The 25,429-nt window shown below is 52.7% G+C and overlaps 1 protein-coding gene and 2 pseudogenes across 2 annotated transcripts in view; all 3 read right to left on the bottom strand.

The window, feature by feature from the left end:
- The window catches only part of LOC147977208 (uncharacterized), a 52,644-nt pseudogene that overhangs the window by 11,921 nt on the left and 15,294 nt on the right, over positions 1–25,429 (bottom strand). The gene's annotated exons all lie outside the window — the stretch shown is intronic.
- LOC147977210 (uncharacterized) lies at positions 13,546–15,284 on the bottom strand (annotated as a pseudogene).
- LOC147977209 (uncharacterized) lies at positions 15,197–16,001 on the bottom strand. The gene has a single exon (XM_087519923.1). The coding sequence runs from the start codon at positions 15,996–15,998 to the stop codon at positions 15,291–15,293; it is 708 nt and encodes a 235-aa protein (XP_087376049.1). The 5' UTR covers positions 15,999–16,001; the 3' UTR covers positions 15,197–15,290.

The raw sequence follows: 25,429 nt of genomic DNA, 5'->3' as shown, positions 1-25,429 counted from the left end.
CCTGGCGTCCATGGGCGCCCCTCCGCGTCAGGTTCTTCCTTTGGCTTGCCATGCAAGACCGCTGCTGGACCGCGGAGCGACTTGCCCGCCACGGCTTGCCGCACGAGGACGCGTGCGCTCTTTGTGATCAGGAGCTCGAGTCCATGCACCGCCTCCTCGCGACCTGTTCGTTCTCGCGGCAGGTTTGGCACGAGGTTCTCGGCTGGGCCCGCATGGCCGTCGATCTTCCATCTGCGGACACACCTTTCCAACTTGGTGGGCTTCCTGCATCGACCGCTCGCCGGCCCCTGTGCGAAAGGGCCTCTCCTCCCTCATCATACTCACGGCATGGTGGCTCTGGAAACACCGCAACGCGTGCATCTTCGACCGAGCCACTCCCTCCATCACCCTCGTCTCCGGCACCATTAAGGATGAGGCGCGCCTATGGGCAACGGCAGGCGCCAAAGGGCTGCTTAGCATCATCCCCGGCGAGTAGCTGCTAGGTTAGACTTTAGGGCTGAGCAGACCCTTGGTTCCAAGTCTGCTCCAACGCTCGTGCACCATGCCTCCGGCGTTCATGGCCTTGTAAGCGTTGTAATCCCATGCTACATTCTTCTTCTATCAATACAAAGATACGCAGCTTGCGTATTCGCGAAAAAAAACCCCCGTAGGGGGTAGGGTGTTTAGGTGGCCACAAGTCCGTTCTAATTGCAGACGTGTAAAGCTAAAACTTCTACTGACAGTTTGTGATGTGCCAGAGAGAAATGGTGGTGGTGGTGGTGTGGGGGGGCGCTCTAGAAACAACACTGCGCATGTGAGTCTGAGAAGAGTTTGAGCGGTTTTACATGTGGTGCTGCTGCTCTAGCCACGGAAGCATGCCCGGGCCCCCTAGTACGTGGTGACCATGGGACTGTCATGGAGAGACCAGCCCCCCCCCCCCCCGATAATACTTCTTTTCTACCTCTATCATGCTCGCGCTAGCGACTACGCCATTCCTGTGTACGTAGCACTCTAGCGCCCCACCCTCCTTGTATACTCTTTTCTACCTATCAATGAATGATACGCAAGCTTTGCGTATTCGCGAAAAAAGAATCCTTCTTTTCTACCTATCATCCGCGGATTCCTTTGGGCGGGCCACAAGGAGGCCAACGGAGGCCAATGCCGCGTCAACTGGCAGCGGGTGTCCCGCCTCATCTCCCTCGGCGGCCTTGGCATACGCGACATCTACCGCACGGGCCTGTCCTTGCGCGTCCGCTGGCTGTGGCTCCAGCGCACAGACCCCTCACGACCTTGGAGCCACCTTCCTATCCCCCACGACGCCAACGCACACGCCATCTTCCGCGCCTCCACAAGCTGGCAGCTTGGCTCTGGCGACACTTGTCGCTTTTGGACTGACCTCTGGATCAACGACAAGTCCGTGGCTGAGATCGCCCCCCTCGTCTACACCCTCGTCCCACGCCGCCTCCGCAAGGACCGCAGCGTGCGCGACGGCCTTCACCTGCGTTCTTGGGTCCAAGACATACGAGGCGCTCTTGGCCCGGCGGCCATGGTGCAATACGTCAACCTCTGGCGCCTGGTGCGACACACACCGCTTTCCTCCACGCCGGGCGTGCTTTCCTGGCGTTGGACTGCTTCCGCCTCTTACTCGGCGAGCTCCTGCTACAGGGCACTCTTCCTTCGTGCTTGCGAAGATCCCCGCTGGCGACTCACCTGGCGTCCATGGGCGCCCCTCCGCGTCAGGTTCTTCCTTTGGCTTGCCATGCAAGACCGCTGCTGGACCGCGGAGCGACTTGCCCGCCTCGGCTTGCCGCACGAGGACGCGTGCGCTCTTTGTGATCAGGAGCTCGAGTCCATGCACCGCCTCCTCGCGACCTGTTCGTTCTCGCGGCAGGTTTGGCACGAGGTTCTCGGCTGGGGCCGCATGGCCGTCGATCTTCCATCTGCGGACACACCTTTCCAAACTTGGTGGGCTTCCTGCATCGACCGCTCGCCGGCCCCTGTGCGAAAGGGCCTCTCCTCCCTCATCATACTCACGGCATGGTGGCTCTGGAAACACCGCAACGCGTGCATCCTCGACCGAGCCACTCCCTCCATCACCCTCATCTCCGGCACCATTAAGGATGAGGCGCGCCTATGGGCAACGGCAGGCGCCAAAGGGCTGCTTAACATCATCCCCGGCGAGTAGCTGCTAGGTTAGACTTTAGGGCTGAGCAGACCCTTGGTTCCAAGTCTGCTCCAACGCTCGTGCACCATGCCTCCGGCGTTCATGGCCTTGTAAGCGTTGTAATCCCATGCTACATTCTTCTTCTATCAATACAAAGATACGCAGCTTGCGTATTCGCGAAAAAAAAACCCCGTAGGGGGTAGGGTGTTTAGGTGGCCACAAGTCCGTTCTAATTGCAGACGTGTAAAGCTAAAACTTCTACTGACAGTTTGTGATGTGCCAGAGAGAAATGGTGGTGGTGGTGGTGTGGGGGGGGCGCTCTAGAAACAACACTGCGCATGTGAGTCTGAGAAGAGTTTGAGCGGTTTTACATGTGGTGCTGCTGCTCTAGCCACAGAAGCATGCCCGGGCCCCCTAGTACGTGGTGACCATGGGACTGTCATGGAGAGACCAGCCCCCCCCGATAATACTTCTTTTCTACCTCTATCATGCTCGCGCTAGCGACTACGCCATCCCTGTGTACGTAGCACTCTAGCGCCCCACCCTCCTTGTATACTCTTTTCTACCTATCAATGAATGATACGCAAGCTTTGCGTATTCGCGAAAAAAGAATCCTTCTTTTCTACCTATCATCCGCGGATTCCTTTGGGCAGGCCACAAGGAGGCCAACGGAGGCCAATGCCACGTCAACTGGCAGCGGGTGTCCCGCCCCATCTCCCTCGGCGGCCTTGGCATACGCGACATCTACCGCACGGGCCTGTCCTTGCGCGTCCGCTGGCGGTGGCTCCAGCGCATAGACCCCTCATGACCTTGGAGCCACCTTCCTATCCCCCACGACGCCAACGCACACGCCATCTTCCGCGCCTCCACAAGCTGGCAGCTTGGCTCTGGCGACACTTGTCGCTTTTGGACTGACCACTGGATCAACGACAAGTCCGTGGCTGAGATCGCCCCCCTCGTCTACACCCTCGTCCCGCGCCGCCTCCGCAAGGACCGCAGCGTGCGCGACGGCCTTCACCTGCGTTCTTGGGTCCAAGACATACGAGGCGCTCTTGGCCCGGCGGCCATGGTGCAATACGTCAACCTCTGGCGCCTGGTGCGACACACACCGCTTTCCTCCACGCCGGACGTGCTTTCCTGGCGTTGGACTGCTTCCGCCTCTTACTCGGCGAGCTCCTGCTACAGGGCACTCTTCCTTGGTGCTTGCGAAGATCCCCGCTGGCGACTCACCTGGCGTCCATGGGCGCCCCTCCGCGTCAGGTTCTTCCTTTGGCTTGCCATGCAGGACCGCTGCTGGACTGCGGAGCGACTTGCCCGCCACGGCTTGCCGCACGAGGACGCGTGCGCTCTTTGTGATCAGGAGCTCGAGTCCATGCACCGCCTCCTCGCGACCTGTTCGTTCTCGCGGCAGGTTTGGCACAAGGGTCTCGGCTGGGCCCGCATGGCCGTCGATCTTCCATCTGCGGACACACCTTTCCAAACATGGTGGGCTTCCTGCATCGACCGCTCGCCGGCCCCTGTGCGAAAGGGCCTCTCCTCCCTCATCATACTCACGGCATGGTGGCTCTGGAAACACCGCAACGCGTGCATCTTCGACCGAGCCACTCCCTCCATCACCCTCGTCTCCGGCACCATTAAGGATGAGGCGCGCCTATGGGCAACGGCAGGCGCCAAAGGGCTGCTTACCATCATCCCCGACGAGTAGCTGCTAGGTTAGACTTTAGGGCTGAGCAGACCCTTGGTTCCAAGTCTGCTCCAACGCTCGTGCACCATGCCTCCGGCGTTCATGGCCTTGTAAGCGTTGTAATCCCATGCTACATTCTTCTTCTATCAATACAAAGATGAGCAGCTTGCATATTCGCGAAAAAAAACCCCGTAGGGGGTAGGGTGTTTAGGTGGCCACAAGTCCGTTCTAATTGCAGACGTGTAAAGCTAAAACTTCTACTGACAGTTTGTGATGTGCCAGAGAGAAATGGTGGTGGTGGTGGTGTGGGGGGGCGCTCTAGAAACAACACTGCGCATGTGAGTCTGAGAAGAGTTTGAGCGGTTTTACATGTGGTTCTGCTACTCTAGCCACGGAAGCATGCCCGGGCCCCCTAGTACGTGGTGACCATGGGACTGTCATGGAGAGACCAGCCCCCCCCCCCGATAAAACTTCTTTTCTACCTCTATCATGCTCGCGCTAGCGACTACGCCATCCCTGTGTACGTAGCACTCTAGCGCCCCACCCTCCTTGTATACTCTTTTCTACCTATCAATGAATGATACGCAAGCTTTGCGTATTCGCGAAAAAAGAATCCTTCTTTTCTACCTATCATTCGCGGATTCCTTTGGGCGGCCACAAGGAGGCCAACGGAGGCCAATGCCGCGTCAACTGGCAGCGGGTGTCCCGCCCCATCTCCCTCGGCGGCCTTGGCATACGCGACATCTACCGCACGGGCCTGTCCTTGCGCGTCCGCTGGCTGTGGCTCCAGCGCACAGACCCCTCACGACCTTGGAGCCACCTTCCTATCCCCCACGACGCCAACGCACACGCCATCTTCCGCGCCTCCACAAGCTGGCAGCTTGGCTCTGGCGACACTTGTCGCTTTTGGACTGACCACTGAATCAACGACAAGTCCGTGGCTGAGATCGCCCCCCTCGTCTACACCCTCGTCCCGCGCCGCCTCCGCAAGGACCGCAGCGTGCGCGACGGCCTCCACCTGCGTTCTTGGGTCCAAGACATACGAGGCGCTCTTGGCCCGGCGGCCATGGTGCAATACGTCAACCTCTGGCGCCTGGTGCGACACACACCGCTTTCCTCCACGCCGGACGTGCTTTCCTGGCGTTGGACTGCTTCCGCCTCTTACTCGGCGAGCTCCTGCTACAGGGCACTCTTCCTTGGTGCTTGCGAAGATCCCCGCTGGCGACTCACCTGGCGTCCATGGGCGCCCCTCCGCGTCAGGTTCTTCCTTTGGCTTGCCATGCAAGACCGCTGCTGGACCGCGGAGCGACTTGCCCGCCACGGCTTGCCGCACGAGGACGCGTGCGCTCTTTGTGATCAGGAGCTCGAGTCCATGCACCGCCTCCTCGCGACCTGTTCGTTCTCGCGGCAGGTTTGGCACGAGGTTCTCGGCTGGGCCCGCATGGCCGTCGATCTTCCATCTGCGGACACACCTTTCCAAACATGGTGGGCTTCCTGCATCGACCGCTCGCCGGCCCCTGTGCGAAAGGGCCTCTCCTCCCTCATCATCCTCACGGCATGGTGGCTCTGGAAACACCGCAACCAGTGCATCTTCGACCGAGCCACTCCCTCCATCACCCTCGTCTCCGGCACCATTAAGGATGAGGCGCGCCTATGGGCAACGGCAGGCGCCAAAGGGCTGCTTACCATCATCCCCGGCGAGTAGCTGCTAGGTTAGACTTTAGGGCTGAGCAGACCCTTGGTTCCAAGTCTGCTCCAACGCTCGTGCACCATGCCTCCGGCGTTCATGGCCTTGTAAGCGTTGTAATCCCATGCTACATTCTTCTTCTATCAATACAAAGATACGCAGCTTGCGTATTCGTGAAAAAAAACCCGTAGGGGGTAGGGTGTTTAGGTGGCCACAAGTCCGTTCTAATTGCAGACGTGTAAAGCTAAAACTTCTACTGACAGTTTGTGATGTGCCAGAGAGAAATGGTGGTGGTGGTGGTGTGGGGGGGGCGCTCTAGAAACAACACTGCGCATGTGAGTCTGAGAAGAGTTTGAGCGGTTTTACATGTGGTGCTGCTGCTCTAGCCACGGAAGCATGCCCGGGCCCCCTAGTACGTGGTGACCATGGGACTGTCATGGAGAGACCAGCCCCCCCCCCCCCGATAATACTTCTTTTCTACCTCTATCATGCTCGCGCTAGCGACTACGCCATCCCTGTGTACGTAGCACTCTAGCGCCCCACCCTCCTTGTATACTCTTTTCTACCTATCAATGAATGATACGCAAGCTTTGCGTATTCGCGAAAAAAGAATCCTTCTTTTCTACCTATCATCCGCGGATTCCTTTGGGCGGGCCACAAGGAGGCCAACGGAGGCCAATGCCGCGTCAACTGGCAGCGGGTGTCCCGCCCCATCTCCCTCGGCGGCCTTGGCATACGCGACATCTACCGCACGGGCCTGTCCTTGCGCGTCCGCTGGCTGTGGCTCCAGCGCACAGACCCCTCACGACCTTGGAGCCACCTTCCTATCCCCCACGACGCCAACGCACACGCCATCTTCCGTGCCTCCACAAGCTGGCAGCTTGGCTCTGGCGACACTTGTCGCTTTTGGACTGACCACTGGATCAACGACAAGTCCGTGGCTGAGATCGCCCCCCTCGTAGACAGCCTCGTCCCGCGCCGCCTCCGCAAGGACCGCAGCGTGCACGACGGCCTTCACCTGTGTTCTTGGGTCCAAGACATACGAGGCGCTCTTGGCCCGGCGGCCATGGTGCAATACGTCAACCTCTGGCGCCTGGTGCGACACACACCGCTTTCCTCCACGCCGGACGTGCTTTCCTGGCGTTGGACTGCTTCCGCCTCTTACTCGGCGAGCTCCTGCTACAGGGCACTCTTCCTTGGTGCTTGCGAAGATCCCCGCTGGCGACTCACCTGGCGTCCATGGGCGCCCCTCCGCGTCAGGTTCTTCCTTTGGCTTGCCATGCAAGACCGCTGCTGGACCGCGGAGCGACTTGCCCGCCACGGCTTGCCGCACGAGGACGCGTGCGCTCTTTGTGATCAGGAGCTCGAGTCCATGCACCGCCTCCTCGCGACCTGTTCGTTCTCGCGGCAGGTTTGGCACGAGGTTCTCGGCTGGGCCCGCATGGCCGTCGATCTTCCATCTGCGGACACACCTTTCCAACTTGGTGGGCTTCCTGCATCGACCGCTCGCCGGCCCCTGTGCGAAAGGGCCTCTCCTCCCTCATCATACTCACGGCATGGTGGCTCTGGAAACACCGCAACGCGTGCATCTTCGACCGAGCCACTCCCTCCATCACCCTCGTCTTCGGCACCATTAAGGATGAGGCGCGCCTATGGGCAACGGCAGGCGCCAAAGGGCTGCTTAGCATCATCCCCGGCGAGTAGCTGCTAGGTTAGACTTTAGGGGCTGAGCAGACCCTTGGTTCCAAGTCTGCTCCAACGCTCGTGCACCATGCCTCCGGCGTTCATGGCCTTGTAAGCGTTGTAATCCCATGCTACATTCTTCTTCTATCAATACAAAGATACGCAGCTTGCGTATTCGCGAAAAAAAAACCCCGTAGGGGGTAGGGTGTTTAGGTGGCCACAAGTTCGTTCTAATTGCAGACGTGTAAAGCTAAAACTTCTACTGACAGTTTGTGATGTGCCAGAGAGAAATGGTGGTGGTGGTGGTGTGGGGGGGCGCTCTAGAAACAACACTGCGCATGTGAGTCTGAGAAGAGTTTGAGCGGTTTTACATGTGGTGCTGCTGCTCTAGCCACGGAAGCATGCCCGGGCCCCCTAGTACGTGGTGACCATGGGACTGTCATGGAGAGACCAGCCCCCCCCCCCCCCCCGATAATACTTGTTTTCTACCTCTATCATGCTCGCGCTAGCGACTACGCCATCCCTGTGTACGTAGCACTCTAGCGCCCCACCCTCCTTGTATACTCTTTTCTACCTATCAATGAATGATACGCAAGCTTTGCGTATTGGCAAAAAAAGAATCCTTCTTTTCTACCTATCATCCGCGGATTCCTTTGGGCGGGCCACAAGGAGGCCAACGGAGGCCAATGCCGCGTCAACTGGCAGCGGGTGTCCCGCCCCATCTCCCTCGGCGGCCTTGGCATACGCGACATCTACCGCACGGGTCTGTCCTTGCGCGTCCGCTGGCTGTGGCTCCAGCGCACAGACCCCTCACGACCTTGGAGCCACCTTCCTATCCCCCACGACGCCAACGCACACGCCATCTTCCGCGCCTCCACAAGCTGGCAGCTTGGCTCTGGCGACACTTGTCGCTTTTGGACTGACCTCTGGATCAACGACAAGTCCGTGGCTGAGATCGCCCCCCTCGTCTACACCCTCGTCCCGCGCCGCCTCCGCAAGGACCGCAGCGTGCGCGACGGCCTTCACCTGCGTTCTTGGGTCCAAGACATACGAGGCGCTCTTGGCCCGGCGGCCATGGTGCAATACGTCAACCTCTGGCGCCTGGTGCGACACACACCGCTTTCCTCCACGCCGGGCGTGCTTTCCTGGCGTTGGACTGCTTCCGCCTCTTACTCGGCGAGCTCCTGCTACAGGGCACTCTTCCTTGGTGCTTGCGAAGATCCCCGCTGGCGACTCACCTGGCGTCCATGGGCGCCCCTCCGCGTCAGGTTCTTCCTTTGGCTTGCCATGCAAGACCGCTGCTGGACCGCAGAGCGACTTGCCCGCCACGGCTAGACGCACGAGGACGCGTGCGCTCTTTGTGATCAGGAGCTCGAGTCCATGCACCGCCTCCTCGCGACCTGTTCGTTCTCGCGGCAGGTTTGGCACGAGGTTCTCGGCTGGGGCCGCATGGCCGTCGATCTTCCATCTGCGGACACACCTTTCCAAACTTGGTGGGCTTCCTGCATCGACCGCTCGTCGGCCCCTGTGCGAAAGGGCCTCTCCTCCCTCATCATGCTCACGGCATGGTGGCTCTGGAAACACCGCAACGCGTGCATCCTCGACCGAGCCACTCCCTCCATCACCCTCATCTCCGGCACCATTAAGGATGAGGCGCGCCTATGGGCAACGGCAGGCGCCAAAGGGCTGCTTAACATCATCCCCGGCGAGTAGCTGCTAGGTTAGACTTTAGGGCTGAGCAGACCCTTGGTTCCAAGTCTGCTCCAACGCTCGTGCACCATGCCTCCGGCGTTCATGGCCTTGTAAGCGTTGTAATCCCATGCTACATTCTTCTTCTATCAATACAAAGATACGCAGCTTGCGTATTCGCGAAAAAAAAACCCCGTAGGGGGTAGGGTGTTTAGGTGGCCACAAGTCCGTTCTAATTGCAGACGTGTAAAGCTAAAACTTCTACTGACAGTTTGTGATGTGCCAGAGAGAAATGGTGGTGGTGGTGGTGTGGGGGGGGGGGGGCGCTCTAGAAACAACACTGCGCATGTGAGTCTGAGAAGAGTTTGAGCGGTTTTACATGTGGTGCTGCTGCTCTAGCCACGGAAGCATGCCCGGGCCCCCTAGTACGTGGTGACCATGGGACTGTCATGGAGAGACCAGCCCCCCCCCCCCGATAGTACTTCTTTTCTACCTCTATCATGCTCGCGCTAGCGACTACGCCATCCCTGTGTACGTAGCACTCTAGTGCCCCACCCTCCTTGTATACTCTTTTCTACCTATCAATGAATGATACGCAAGGTTTGCGTATTCGCGAAAAAAGAATCCTTCTTTTCTACCTATCATCCGAGGATTCCTTTGGGCAGGCCACAAGGAGGCCAACGGAGGCCAATGCCACGTCAACTGGCAGCGGGTGTCCCGCCCCATCTCCCTCGGCGGCCTTGGCATACGCGACATCTACCGCACGGGCCTGTCCTTGCGCGTCCGCTGGCGGTGGCTCCAGCGCACAGACCCCTCACGACCTTGGAGCCACCTTCCTATCCCCCACGACGCCAACGCACACGCCATCTTCCGCGCCTCCACAAGCTGGCAGCTTGGCTCTGGCGACACTTGTCGCTTTTGGACTGACCACTGGATCAACGACAAGTCCGTGGCTGAGATCGCCCCCCTCGTCTACACCCTCGTCCCGCGCCGCCTCCGCAAGGACCGCAGCGTGCGCGACGGCCTTCACCTGCGTTCTTGGGTCCAAGACATACGAGGCGCTCTTGGCCCGGCGGCCATGGTGCAATGCGTCAACCTCTGGCGCCTGGTGCGACACACACCGCTTTCCTCCATGCCGGACGTGCTTTCCTGGCGTTGGACTGCTTCCGCCTCTTACTCGGCGAGCTCCTGCTACAGGGCACTCTTCCTTGGTGCTTGCGAAGATCCCCGCTGGTGACTCACCTGGCGTCCATGGGCGCCCCTCCGCGTCAGGTTCTTCCTTTGGCTTGCCATGCAAGACCGCTGCTGGACTGCAGAGCGACTTGCCCGCCACGGCTTGCCGCACGAGGACGCGTGCGCTCTTTGTGATCAGGAGCTCGAGTCCATGCACCGCCTCCTCGCGACCTGTTCGTTCTCGCGGCAGGTTTGGCACGAGGTTCTCGGCTGGGCCCGCATGGCCGTCGATCTTCCATCTGCGGACACACCTTTCCAAACTTGGTGGGCTTCCTGCATCGATCGCTCGCCGGCCCCTGTGCGAAAGGGCCTCTCCTCCCTCATCATACTCACGGCATGGTGGCTCTGGAAACACCGCAACGCGTGCATCTTCGACCGAGCCACTCCCTCCATCACCCTCGTCTCCGGCACCATTAAGGATGAGGCGCGCCTATGGGCAACGGCAGGCGCCAAAGGGCTGCTTACCATCATCCCCGGCGAGTAGCTGCTAGGTTAGACTTTAGGGCTGAGCAGACCCTTGGTTCCAAGTCTGCTCCAACGCTCGTGCACCATGCCTCCGGCGTTCATGGCCTTGTAAGCGTTGTAATCCCATGCTACATTCTTCTTCTATCAATACAAAGATGAGCAGCTTGCGTATTCGCGAAAAAAAAACCCCGTAGGGGGTAGGGTGTTTAGGTGGCCACAAGTCCGTTCTAATTGCAGACGTGTAAAGCTAAAACTTCTACTGACAGTTTGTGATGTGCCAGAGAGAAATGGTGGTGGTGGTGGTGTGGGGGGGGGGCGCTCTAGAAACAACACTGCGCATGTGAGTCTGAGAAGAGTTTGAGCGGTTTTACATGTGGTGCTGCTGCTCTAGCCACGGAAGCATGCCCGGGCCCCCTAGTACGTGGTGACCATGGGACTGTCATGGAGAGACCAGCCCCCCCCCCCCCCGATAATACTTCTTTTCTACCTCTATCATGCTTGCGCTAGCGACTACGCCATCCCTGTGTACGTAGCACTCTAGCGCCCCACCCTCCTTGTATACTCTTTTCTACCTATCAATGAATGATACGCAAGCTTTGCGTATTCGCGAAAAAAGAATCCTTCTTTTCTACCTATCATCCGCGGATTCCTTTGGGCGGGCCACAAGGAGGCCAACGGAGGCCAATGCCGCGTCAACTGGCAGCGGGTGTCCCGCCCCATCTCCCTCGGCGGCCTTGGCATACGCGACATCTACCGCACGGGCCTGTCCTTGCGCGTCCGCTGGCTGTGGCTCCAGCGCACAGACCCCTCACGACCTTGGAGCCACCTTCCTATCCCCCACGACGCCAACGCACACGCCATCTTCCGCGCCTCCACAAGCTGGCAGCTTGGCTCTGGCGACACTTGTCGCTTTTGGACTGACCACTGGATCAACGACAAGTCCGTGGCTGAGATCGCCCCCCTCGTCTACACCCTCGTCCCGCGCCGCCTCCGCAAGGACCGCAGCGTGCGCGACGGCCTTCACCTGCGTTCTTGGGTCCAAGACATACGAGGCGCTCTTGGCCCGGCGGCCATGGTGCAATACGTCAACCTCTGGCGCCTGGTGCGACACACACCGCTTTCCTCCACCCCGGACGTGCTTTCCTGGCGTTGGGCTGCTTCCGCCTCTTACTCGACGAGCTCCTGCTACAGGGCACTCTTCCTTGGTGCTTGCGAAGATCCCCGCTGGCGACTCACCTGGCGTCCATGGGCGCCCCTCCGCGTCAGGTTCTTCCTTTGGCTTGCCATGCAAGACCGTTGCTGGACCGCGGAGCGACTTGCCCGCCACGGCTTGCCGCACGAGGACGCGTGCGCTCTTTGTGATCAGGAGCTCGAGTCCATGCACCGCCTCCTCGCGACCTGTTCGTTCTCGCGGCAGGTTTGGCACGAGGTTCTCGGCTGGGCCCGCATGGCCGTCGATCTTCCATCTGCGGACACACCTTTCCAAACTTGGTGGGCTTCCTGCATCGACCGCTCGCCGGCCCCTGTGCGAAAGGGCCTCTCCTCCCTCATCATACTCACGGCATGGTGGCTCTGGAAACACCGCAACACGTGCATCTTCGACCGAGCCACTCCCTCCATCACCCTCGTCTCCGGCACCATTAAGGATGAGGCGCGCCTATGGGCAACGGCAGGCGCCAAAGGGCTGCTTAACATCATTCCCGGTGAGTAGCTGCTAGGTTAGACTTTAGGGCTGAGCAGACCCTTGGTTCCAAGTCTGCTCCAACGCTCGTGCACCATGCCTCCGGCGTTCATGGCCTTGTAAGCGTTGTAATCCCATGCTACATTCTTCTTCTATCAATACAAAGATACGCAGCTTGCGTATTCGCGAAAAAAAAACCCCGTAGGGGGTAGGGTGTTTAGGTGGCCACAAGTCCGTTCTAATTGCAGACGTGTAAAGCTAAAACTTCTACTGACAGTTTGTGATGTGCCAGAGAGAAATGGTGGTGATGGTGGTGTGTGTGTGTGTGGGGGGGGGGGGGGGGGGCGCTCTAGAAACAACACTGCGCATTTGAGTCTGAGAAGAGTTTGAGCGGTTTTACATGTGGTGCTGCTGCTCTAGCCCGAAGTCTGTGGAACATCTCCCTCCACCCTGCAATAACGAATTGATGGACCAAACCTCCAGTCCATTGTAGGAAATTTGTTCATTGATGAACCAAGTCTCCAGTCCATTGAAATGTTCATTGTCGACATTTTTTTTTGCGCACCCGGAAATGGCGTTGTTTGACCTGCAAGAGAGGCTAGTAAACTTAGCATGCCTAGGAGCACTGGGAGCATATGAGAGTTAAACTGGTCGGCATGGTGGGAAGAAGAGTTGAGACACAAGTGTATGCTCAGGCCTGTTGTTTCCTTAGCGCTATAACAAGCTTCAGTAACAAAGGTTAGTTGTAGCAATGATCAACTGTACCCTTGCATTCTCTCACCAAACATTATTCTATTTATTCATTTCAACAGAAGGAGGCGCCCTAGCTTGTAATTTCTTGCGATTTCAAACACATTTTACATCAAGCACTTTTAAGTGTCTGTGAACAAAGCTGCTCAACCTGATCAACATCGGGCACTGCATAGCCCTGTGAGCTGAAGTGAACTAGTACGGTAAGCAGAAGAGGATACAATAGACTAACTTTTTTCAAAGAGTTTGTAGCACAATTATGTGCCACACCACATTCAAACCTCTAGCAATGTCATATATTCTTAATCCTAGATCATTATAAGACTGGAAGAAATTTGTAATCGAATTTCCCAGTGCCTTGGACTGGAGCAGAGATCACCTCAAGCTGCAGCTTTAGCTAATGTTTTATTATCTGTCAGGAGTGTGGCCTGTTGAGTCTGGGTTAGTTTTGCAACCTCCGTTGCAGAGAGAAGAGCTTTTGGTTGCTTCTGCATTAAGAGGAGAGCTGACAGCAGCACAACTTGCTATGATCATGATGTTGGTCCTATGGTCATCATGTTCTCTGCAAATGTAAATTTCAATGCCTGTAGCAGGTTGCAGAGAGGGGTTCTTCTAGGAGGCATCTGCAAAAAAACATAAAATCTGCCATGTTCTTCTATGATCATTGACATCTGTTGTTGCTCCTGGCGATTCATCTTGCGGCCCAGTGGCACATGCCTCTGTTCTTGATCTCTGCATAATGGCATATGAATGTCTTCATCCAAATACTATTGCATCAATTATAGGCCAAAAATATGCAACAAGTACCTGACAGTTGTGGACCTGCTGAAACAATAAAAACCTGTATGAGATCTTCAAGCAGCCATGCAGTCCCATATCCTGCAGTTCCCTAAACTTATGGATAAATATCCAGTTTGTGTGCTATACCATTCAGCAACATTGCTTGCTAAAAAAAGAACTGAAGTAACCTCAGCACTTGACAGGTACCACTAATTAAATCCACAAGATTAATCAGGACACATTGGCAGGCCAGCATCCAGAAATAATCATCATATCATCTCTTGGGTGACAGAACCACTACACTCTAGGCATGCTCTCATCATCGGCTGATCCATGATACATCCTTTGAGATGAATTTAAGAAATGGATCAAAGCTGGGAGAGCAAACCGTAGAGTTTTTACAATGATAAGACTAGACTGCTATCTGTAGAAACAACAGAGCACATAGCTGACGCTGCAAGAAATTGGAGGTTCGTTACAAGATAACCCATTCATCCACTTATGCATGCCAACACGCGGAAAGTATCATGCCCAGCTCCATATGTAGTGGCACCATAACACTAAAAATAGCTACAAAACAGTGACATAATTCATCAAAAGACCCTTGACGCCTCCAGGTTTGTCATCTTTCTCGTTGACGAGAGTGGCCTCCTGCCCTTAGTCATACTAAACCACATTGGCGATGCGCTGCGCTCACCATTTCTGCAAAACATAAACTTCTTAGTGTGATTCCAAAAAGGAGATGACTCGATAAATTGCCAATTGAGCAGGCATAACTCATAAGCATAATTATTATGTGCAACATCCAAGCTCTAAATATCTCTAGAAGTTTGCTCGACCATCATCAAATACAACTTTATACATGATTATTAATCGGATTATATATTAACTATTGTGCTTGTTCTGCTAACTGATATATATTATTCCTAAATCACAAAAGAAATGACATATAGATGTACCTGGCGGATTGAAGAAACTCATGTACGGGATCAAAGCACGAGTTTTCTCTCTCTTCTGTAGATGTTTCCACCGTAGTGTCCTGAGACTAATCTCATAGATGTCAAGGCCCGTGGTCACGAAAATGATATAACTACCCTCCACAGATCCAATTAGTTCAAGTCTTCTAATGGAATTTTGAATGGGGGATTGGTTATTAAGATTGATGACCGTACGCTGAGTCCATGACGCAACTCCGTTGGAACCCAACTGTCTTGACCACGTGTGGAGGGTTAACTTGTCCACATGTGCAAACCCCAAACTACCATCCTCCATCGCCATGAGGATAGTAGCGGCACTGGCATTTACAGACACCGCAGGCGGCACATCAATCAATGATAAGCAATTAGAGCTCAAGTCATACTTGAGAATTCCTACACCATGATCATCATCATCATACGCAAGCCTGAAGTGTGGTGCGCCTTCGATGAGTACAGGGGGCATTGGCTCGATGAATGTCTGGCCAGGAAGATGAAGTCCAGAGCAGGGCTCGCTCCACTCATCGAAATGATAATCCGGTCTTCGGTAAGGACACACACGCGTGTGCAACACGCTCACCGTCGTCATTAATCACCAGACCGACAAAGAGCACCTGGAAGGGGCCGGCGTGACATGCGCGGTGGTTACAGCCGCTGACGGTGCAGAGCACCGCGGCCCCATAGCCATAGTTCAGGTATTCTTTGGGCGCGTAGAGCTCCCTCCGGCACCCGGTCATGGGGTCCCAAACGTCGAGCCGATTGGGTTGTTCAAACAAACTCCCAATGAGAAGGCGGCCATGATGGCAATCACACGCAGCGTAGTCCCAGTTCACCCGGTGCTCGCCGGGAATGGGTGAGCCTAATTTCGTGGTGGGGACGAAGGGTAGGACGGGTTTATGGCGCCCGGAATAGAAGAAGCCCAGTATGGGGGGAGGTCCATGGAACTCGCGGTAGCGAGGGCTGGAGAGGCGGCCGAGCCAGAGCTTGCTGGTGAGGGAGGCGTGCACGAGGCACGCGGGCTCGGCCGGCGGGAGGCGGAGGAAGATCTCCTCGAGAAGCTCATCTGGCAGCGACGGCGGCATGACCGGTGGAGGCGGCGAGGGCTTCAAGTGGGGGGAAATTTGTGCTGCTGCGGCGGAGGAAGGGGATAGTGGGCTGTGTCTATTGCCGTGATAGCTCACGAGCTCTGCTTCTGGTGCCGGCCTCGTCGGCGTCGGCGGCGGCGGCATGGTTGGTGGCGGAGGCGAGGGTTTCATTTTCAATCGGGAGGGGAAAAGCTTGAGCTGGTGTGGAGGGAGACCGACAGGTGGGGCTCCTCTAGCGGTGTGAAGTATTTCAGGTTTTCCCAAGCAATTCTAGGATTACCACAATTAGACAAAAACGTGTTCGCTCCCTTCGATGTTGTTCAACAATCAGCAATACATTTATAAAAAATTCAAAAGGGTAGAGGCCATTAGAGCATCTACAGTCGGGCGCCTAAAACCGGCATCAAACTCCCGGACGGCCTGATTACCGGTAAAACAAAAACCCGACCCAGATGGCTTCCTCATACCGGTAAAAAAAAACTTGACCATGACAGGCTCCTCATACCGGTTCTAAATACCCGGGTTGACCAACACCCCTCATATCCAGGCCAAAATTGGGGAGGGTATGAGAAGGTCCAGGCGCGCTCGGGTGCATCCGCCACGTCAGACCAAACAACTCGACCCTACCATAAATTGCACCAAACCCCCCCCCCCCCCCCCCTCCTCGGACCTAGCCGATGCCACCTGTTCATCCCCTCTCCTTTCCCTCCTCCACGCCCTCTCCTAGCTCTGCCGCCACCCTTTCCTCTGTCACTGTTCTCAGCCCTCAGCGTCGCCAGCACCACCGTTGGCATCGCGGACTTTGTGGCAGCTAATGACATGTTGTGTCATTTTGCACAATATGATTGTCGAGGACGGGAGGGAAGTGTTGGGGAACGTTGCAGAAAACAAAAAATTTCCTACGGTTTCACCAAGATCCATCTATGAGTTCATCTAGCAACGAGTGATCGGATGCATCTACATACCTTGTAGATCGCGAGCGGAAGCGTTCAAAGAACGGGGATGAGGGAGTCGTACTCGACGTGATCCAAATCACCGGAGATCCTAGCGCCGAACGGACGGCACCTCCGCGTTCAACACACGTACGGTCAGCGTGACGTCTCCTCCTTCTTGATCCAGCAAGGGGGAAGGAGAGGTTGAGGAAGATGGCTCCAGCAGCAGCACGACGGCGTGGTGGTGGTGGAGAAGCAGTACTCCGACAGGGCTTCGCCGAGCTCTACGGAGGAGGAGGAGGAGGAGGAGGTGTTGGAAGGGAGAGGGAGGCGCCAAGGGCATGGGTGCGGCTGCCCTCCCTCCCCCCTCTATATATAGGGAGCCTAGGGGGGGCGCCGGCCCTAGGAGATGCAATCTCCTAGGGGGGCGGCGGCCAAGGGGTGGGGGGCTTGCCCCCCAAGCAAGGGGGCGCCCCCTTTAGGGTTTCCCCTACCCTAGGCGCATGGGCCCTAGGGGGAAGTGGCGCCCCAGCCCACTTTGGGCTGGATCCCTTCCCACTTCAGCCCATGGGGCCCTCCGGGATAGGTGGCCCCACCCGGTGGACCCCCGGGACCCTTCCGGTGGTCCCGGTACAATACCGGTGACCCCGAAACTTGTCCCGATGGCCGAAATAGCACTTCCTATATATAATTCTTTACCTCCGGACCATTCTGAAACTCCTCGTGATGTCCGGGATCTCTTCCGGGACTCCGAACAACATTCGGGTTACTGCATATACATATCCCTACAACCCTAGCGTCACCGAACCTTAAGTGTGTAGACCCTACGGGTTCGGGAGACATGTAGACATGACCGAGATTGCTCTTCGGTCAATAACCAACAGCGGGATCTGGATACCCATGTTGGCTCCCACATGCTCCTCGATGATCTCATCGGATGAACCACGATGTCGAGGATTCAAGTAACCCCATATACAATTCCCTTTGTCAATCGGTATGTTACTTGCCCGAGATTCGATCATCGGTATCCCAATACCTCGTTCAATCTCGTTACCGGCAAGTCACTTTACTCGTACCGTAATGCATGATCCCGTGACCAGACACTTGGTCACTCTGAGCTCATAATGATGATGCATTACCGAGTGGGCCCAGTGATACCTCTCCGTCATACGGAGTAACAAATCCCAGTCTTGATCCGTGTCAACCCAACAGACACTTTCGGAGATACCCGTAGTATACCTTTATAGTCACCCAGTTACGTTGTGACGTTTGGTATACCCAAAGTACTCCTACGGTATCCGGGAGTTACACGATCTCATGGTCTAAGGAAAAGATACTTGACATTGGAAAACTCTAGCAAACGAACTATACGATCTTGTGCTATGTTTAGGATTGGGTCTTGTCCATCACATCATTCTCCTAATGATGTGATCTCGTTATCAATGACATCCAATGTCCATAGTCAGGAAACCATGACTATCTGTTGATCAACGAGCTAGTCAACTAGAGGCTTACTAGGGACATGTTGGTGTCTATTATTCACACATGTATTACGATTTCCGGATAACACAATTATAGCATGAATAAAAGACAATTATCATGAACAAGGAAATATAATAATAATGCTTTTATTATTGCCTCTAGGGCATATTTCCAACAGTCTCCCACTTGCACTAGAGTCAATAATCTAGTTACATTGTGATGAATCGAACACCCATGGAATTCTGGTGTTGATCATGTTTTGCTCTAGGGAGAGGTTTAGTCAACGGATCTGCTACATTCAGGTCTGTGTGTACTTTACAAATATCTATGTCTCCATCTTGAACATTTTCACGAATGGAGTTGAAGCGACGCTTGATGTGTTGGAAATATGCCCTAGAGGCAATAATAAATTGATTATTATTATATTTCCTTGTTCATGATATTCGTTTATTATCCATGCTAGAATTGTATTGATAGGAAACTCAGATACATGTGTGGATACATAAACAACACCATGTCCCTAGTAAGCCTCTAGTTGACTAGCTCGTTGATCAATAGATGGTTACGGTTTCCTGACCATGGACATTGGATGTCGTTGATAACGGGATCACATCATTAGGAGAATGATGTGATGGACAAGACCCAGTCCTAAGCATAGCTCTAGATCGTGTAGTTCGTATGCTAAAGCTTTTCTAATGTCAAGTATCATTTCCTTAGACGATGAGATTGTGCAACTCCCGGATACCGTAGGAGTGCTTTGGGTGTGCCAAACGTCACAACGTAACTGGGTGGCTATAAAGGTACACTACGGGTATCTCCGAAAGTGTCTGTTGGGTTGGCACGAATCGAGACTGGGATTTGTCACTCCGTGTGACGGAAAGGTATCTCTGGGCCCACTCGGTAGGACATCATCATAATGTGCACAATGTGATCAAGGAGTTGATCACGGGATGATGTGTTACGGAACGAGTAAAGAGACTTGCCGGTAACGAGATTGAACAAGGTATCGGGATACCGACGATCGAATCTCGGGCAAGTATCGTACCGCTAGACAAATGGAATTGTATACGGGATTGATTAAGTCCTTGACATCGTGGTTCATCCGATGAGATCATCGTGGAACATGTGGGAGCCAACATGGGTATCCAGATCCCGCTGTTGGTTATTGACCGGAGAACGTCTCGGTCATGTCTGCATGTCTCCCGAACCTGTAGGGTCTACACACTTAAGGTTCGATGACGCTAGGGTTATAAAGGAAGTTTGTATGTGGTTACCGAATGTTTTTCGGAGTCCCGGATGAGATCCCGGACATCACGAGGAGTTCCGGAATGGTCCGGAGGTAAAGATTTATATATGGGAAGTCCTGTTTTGGTCACCGGAAAAGTTTCGGGGTTTATCGGTAATGTAGCGGGACCACCGGAGGGGTACGGGGGTCCACCGGGGGGGACATGGGCCCCAGAGGCATACATGGGCCAAGTGTGAGAAGGCACCAGCCCCTAGGTGGGCTGGGGCGCCTCCCACCATGGCCCATGCGCCTAGAGGGGAGAGGGGGCAAACCCTAAGGGCAGATGGGCCCTAAGGCCCATGCTCCCTGCGCCTCCCTCTCCTCCCCCTCTTGGCCGCCACCCCAAGACCCATCTAGGGCTGCCGCCCCTCTAGGGGTGGGAACCCTAGAGGGGGCGCACCCTCCTCCCCTTCCCCTATGTATATGAGGCCTAGGGGCTGCCCAATACACGCGATTAGATCTCTCTCGTTGGTGCAGCCCTCCCTCTCTTCCTCCTCTCCCGTGGTGCTTGGCAAAGCCCTGCAGGATTGCCACGCTCCTCCACCACCACCACGCCGTTGTGCTGCTGCTGGATGGAGTCTTCCTCAACCTCTCCCTCTCTCCTTGCTGGATCAAGGCATGGGAGACGTCACCGGGCTGTACGTGTGTTGAACGCGGAGGTGCCGTCCGTTCGGCACTAGGATCTCCGGTGATTTGGATCACGACGAGTACGACTCCTTCAACCCCGTTCTCTTGAATGCTTCCGCTTAGCGATCTACAAGGGTATGTAGATGCACTCTCCTTCCCCTCGTTGCTGGTTTCTCCATAGATAGATCTTGGTGATACGTAGGAAAATTTTGAATTTCTGCTACGTTCCCCAACAGTGGCATCATGAGCTAGGTCTATTGCGTAGATTCTATGCACGAGTAGAACACAAAGTAGTTGTGGGCGTCGATTTTGTTCAATATGCTTACCATTACTAGTCCAATCTTGATTCGGCGGCATTGTGGGATGAAGCGGCCCGGACCAACCTTACATGTACGCTTACGTGAGACCGGTTCCACCGACAAGCATGCACTAGTTGCATAAGGTGGCTGGCGGGTGGCTGTCTCTCCCACTTTAGACGGATCGGATTCGATGAACAGGGTCCTTATGAAGGGTAAATAGCAATTGGCATATCACGTTGTGGTCTTTGCGTAGGTAAGAAACGTTCTTGCTAGAAACCCATAGCAGCCACGTAAAACATGCAAACAACAATTAGAGGACGTCTAACTTGTTTTCTCAGGGTATGCTATGTGATGTGATATGGCCAAAGGATGTGATGAATGATATATGTGATGTATGAGATTGATCATGTTCTTGTAATAGGAATCACGACTTGCATGTCGATGAGTATGACAACCGGCAGGAGCCATAGGAGTTGTCTTAATTTATTTATGACCTGCGTGTCAACATAAACGTCATGTAATTACTTTACTATATTGCTAACCGTTAGCTGTAGTAGTAGAAGTAATAAGTTGGCGAGACAACTTCATGGAGACACGATGATGGAGATCATGATGATGGAGATCATGGTGTCATGCCGGTGATGATGATGATCATGGAGCCCCGAAGATGGAGATCAAAAGGAGCAATATGATATTGGCCATATCATGTCACTATTTGATTGCATGTGATGTTTATCATGTTTATACATCTTATTTGCTTAGAACAACGGTAGTAAATAAGATGATCCCTCATAATAATTTCAAGAAAGTGTTCCCCCTAATTGTGCACCGTTGCGACAGTTCGTTGTTTCGAAGCACCACGTGATGATCGGGCGTTAGATTCTTACGTTCACATACAATGGGTGTAAGCCAGATTTACACACGCGAAACACTTAGGTTGACTTGACGAGCCTAGCGTGTACAGACATGGCCTCGGAAAACAAGAGACCAAAAGGTCGAGCATGAGTCGTATGGTAGATACGATCAACATGAAGATGTTCACCGATGTTGACTAGTCCGTCTCACGTGATGATCGGACACGGCCTAGTTGACTCGGATCATGTAATCACTTAGATGACTAGAGGGATGTCTATCTGAGTGGGAGTTCATAAGATGAACTTGTTTATCCTGAACATAGTCAAAAGGAATTTTGCAAATTATGTCGTAGCTCGCGCTTCAGTTCTACATTTTAGATATGTTCCTAGAGGAAATTTAGTTGAAAGTTGATAGTAGCAATTATGCGGACTAGGTCCGTAAACTGAGGATTGTCCTTATTGCTTCATAGAAGGCTTATGTCCTTAATGCACCGCTCAGTGTGCTGAACCTCGAACGTCGTCTGTGGATGTTGCGAACATCTAACATACACATTTTGATAACTACATGATAGTTCAGTTAAACGGTTTAGAGTTGAGGCACCGAAGACGGCTTTGAAACGTCAAGAAACATATGAGATGTTTCGAGGGCTGAAATTGGAATTTCAGGCTCGTGCCCACGTCAAGAGGTATAAGACCTCCGGCGATTTTCTTAGCCTGCAAACTTAGGAGAAAAGCTCAATTGTTGAGCTTGTGCTCAGGTTGTCTGAGTACAACAATCATTTGAATCAAGTGGGAGTTGATCTTCCAGATGAGATAGTGATGTTTCTCCGAAGTCATTACCACCAAGCTGCTAGAGCTTCGTGATGAACTATAATATATCAGGGACATATATGATAATCCTTGAGATATTCGCGATGTTTGACACCACAAAAGTAGAAATCAAGAAGGAGCATCAATTGTTGATGGTTGGTGAAACCACTAGTTTCAAGAAGGGCAAGGGCAAGAAGGGATACTTCATGAAACGGCAATTCAGCTGCTGCTCTAGTGAAAACCCAAGGTTGAACCCAAACCCGGGAGTAAGTGCTTCTGTAATAAGGGGAACAGCCACTGGAGCAGAATTACCCTAGATACTTGGTAGATTAGAAGGCTGGCAAGGTCGATAGAAGTATATTGGATATACATTGTGTTGATGTGTACTTTACTAGTACTCCTAGTAGCACCAGGGTATTAGATACCGGTTCGGTTTCTAAGTGTTAGTAACTCGAAATAAAAGCTATGGAATAAAACGGAGACTAGCTAAAGGTGAGCTGACGATATGTGTTGGAAGTGTTTCCAATGTTGATATGATCAAGCATCGCACGCTCCCTCTACCATCGAGATTGGTGTTAAACCTAATTGTTATTTGGTGTTTGCGTTGAGCATAGACATGATTGGATTATGTCTATCGCAATACGGTTATTCATTTAAAGAGAATAATAGTTACTCTGTTTGTTTGAATAATACCTTCAATGGTCTTGCACCTAAAATGAATGGTTTATTGAATCTCGATCGTAGTGATACACATGTTCATGCCAAAAGATATAAGATAGTAATGATAGTACCACCTACATGTGGCACTGCCATGTAAGTCATATCGGTATAAAACGCATGAAGAAGCTCCATGTTGATGGATCTTTGGACTCACTCATTTTTGAAAAGTTTGAGACATGCGAACCATGTCTATTGGTGTATATGCATGAAGAAACTCCATGCAAATGGACCGTTTGGACTCACTTGATTTTGAATCACTTGAGACATGCAAATCATACCACATGGGCAAGATGACTGAAAGCCTCGGTTTCAGTAAAATGGAACTAGAAAGCAACTTGCTGGAAGTAATACATTTTTGATGTGTGCAGTCCAATGAGTGCTGAGGCGTGTAGTGGATATCGTTATGTTCTTACTTCACAGATGATTTGAGTAGATGTTGAGTATATTTACTTGATGAATCACGAGTCTGAATTATTGAAAGGTTCAAGTAATTTCAGGGTGAAGTTGAAAGATCGTCGTGACAAGAGGATAAAAGATCTATGATATGATCATAGAGATGAATATCTGAATTACGAGTTTGGCACAGAATTAAGACATTGTGGAAATTGTTTCACAACTGATACAGCCTGGAACACCATAGTGTGATGGTGTGTCCGAACATCATAACTGCGCCATATTGGATATAATGCATACCATGATGTCTCTTATCGAATTACCACAATAATTTATGGGTTAGGCATTAGAGACAACCACATTCACTTTAAATAGGGACCACGTAATTCCGATGAGATGACACCGTATGAACTATGGTTTAGAGAAACCTAAGCTGTCATTTCTTAAAAGGTTTGGGGCAGCAACGCTTATGTGAAAAAGTTTTAGGCTGATAAGCTCAAACCCAAAGCGGATAAATGCATCTTCATAGGACACCCAAAACAGTTGGGTATACCTCCTGTCTCAGATCCGAAAGCAATAAAGGATTGTTTCTAGAATCGGGTCCTTTCTCGAGGAAAAGTTTCTCTCAAAAGAATTGAGTGGGAGGATGGTGGAGACTTGATGAGGTTATTGAACCGTCTCTTCAACTAGTGTGTGGCAGGGCACAAGGAGTTGTTCTTGTGGCACCTACACCAATTGAAGTGGAAGCTTATGATAGTGATCATGAAACTTCAGATCAAGTCACTACCAAACCTCGTGGGATGAGAAGGATGCGTACTACTTCAGAGTGGTACGTAATCCTGTCTTGGAAGTCATGTTGCTAGACAACAATGAACCTACGAGCTATGGAGAAGCGATGGTGGGCCTGGATTCCGATAAATGGCTCGAGGCCATAAAATCCGAGAGAGGATCCATGTATGAAAACAAAGTGTAGACTTTGGAAGAACTACTTGATGGTCATAAGGCTGTTAGGTACATATGGATTTTAAAAGGAAGACGGACAATGATGGTAAGTATCACCATTAAGAAAGCTCGACTTGTCGTTAAGATGTTTTCCGACAAGTTCAAGGAGTTGACTACGATGAGACTTTCTCACTCGTAGCGATGCTAAGAGTCTGTTGGAATTATATTAGCAACTACTGCATTATTTATGAATCTTGCAGATAGGATGTCAAAGCATTGTTTCCTCGACGTTTTTCTTGAGGAAAGGTTGTATGTGATACAACCGGAAGGTTTTGTCAATCCTGAAAGATTCTAATAAGTATGCAAAGCTCCAGCAATCCTTCTAAGCACTGGAGTAAGCATCTCGGAGTTGGAATATATGCTTTGATGATGATCAAAGATTTTGGGTTTATACAGAGTTTATGAGAAACTTGTATTTCCAAAGAAGTGAGTTGGAGCACTATAGAATTTCTGATGAGTATATGTTGTTGACATATTGTTAATCGGAAATGGCGTAGAATTTCTGGAAAGGATATAGGGTTATTTGGAAAGCATTTTTTCAATGGAAAGCCTGGATTAAGCTATTTGAACATTGAGCATCAAGATCTATAAGGATAGATCAAAACGCTTAATGGTACTTTCAAATGAGCACATTCCTTGACATGATCTTGAAGGTGTTCAAGATGGACCAGTCAAAGAAGGAGTTCTTGCCTGAGTTGTAAGGTATGAAGTTAAGACTTAAAGCTCGACCACAGCAGAATAGAGAGAAAGGACGAAGGTCGTCCCCTATGCTTAAGACATAGGCTCTACAGTATGCTATGCTGTGTTCCGCACCTGAAGTGTGCCTTGCCATGAGTCAGTCAAGGGGTACAAGAGTGATCCAAGAATGGATCACAGGACAGCGGTCAAAGTTATCCTTAGTAACTAGTGGACTAAGGAATTTTCTCGATTATGGAGGTGGTAAAAGAGTTCGTCGTAAAGGGTTACACCGATGCAAACTTTGACACTAATCCAGATTATTCTGAATAGTAAACTGGATTCGTATAGTAGAACAGTTATTTGGAATAGCTCCAAATAGAGCGTGGTAGCTGCATCTAGGAGATGACATAGAGATTTGTAAAGCACACACGGATCTGAAAGGTTCAGACCCGTTGACTATAACCTCTCTCACAAGCATAACATGATCAAACCC

Source organism: Triticum urartu, chromosome 4A (assembly GCF_056163025.1).
Source record: "Triticum urartu cultivar PI428250 chromosome 4A, HENAU_Tu73, whole genome shotgun sequence".
Taxonomy (NCBI): domain Eukaryota; kingdom Viridiplantae; phylum Streptophyta; class Magnoliopsida; order Poales; family Poaceae; genus Triticum; species Triticum urartu.
Note: the sequence above shows the minus strand (reverse complement) of the source record. Positions and strands in the feature narration are given on the sequence as shown.

Excerpts from the sequence above, each read along its gene's own strand:
- LOC147977209 (XM_087519923.1), bottom strand. The coding sequence starts at position 15,998 with ATGCCGCCGCCGCCGACGCCGACGAGGCCGGCACCAGAAGCAGAGCTC.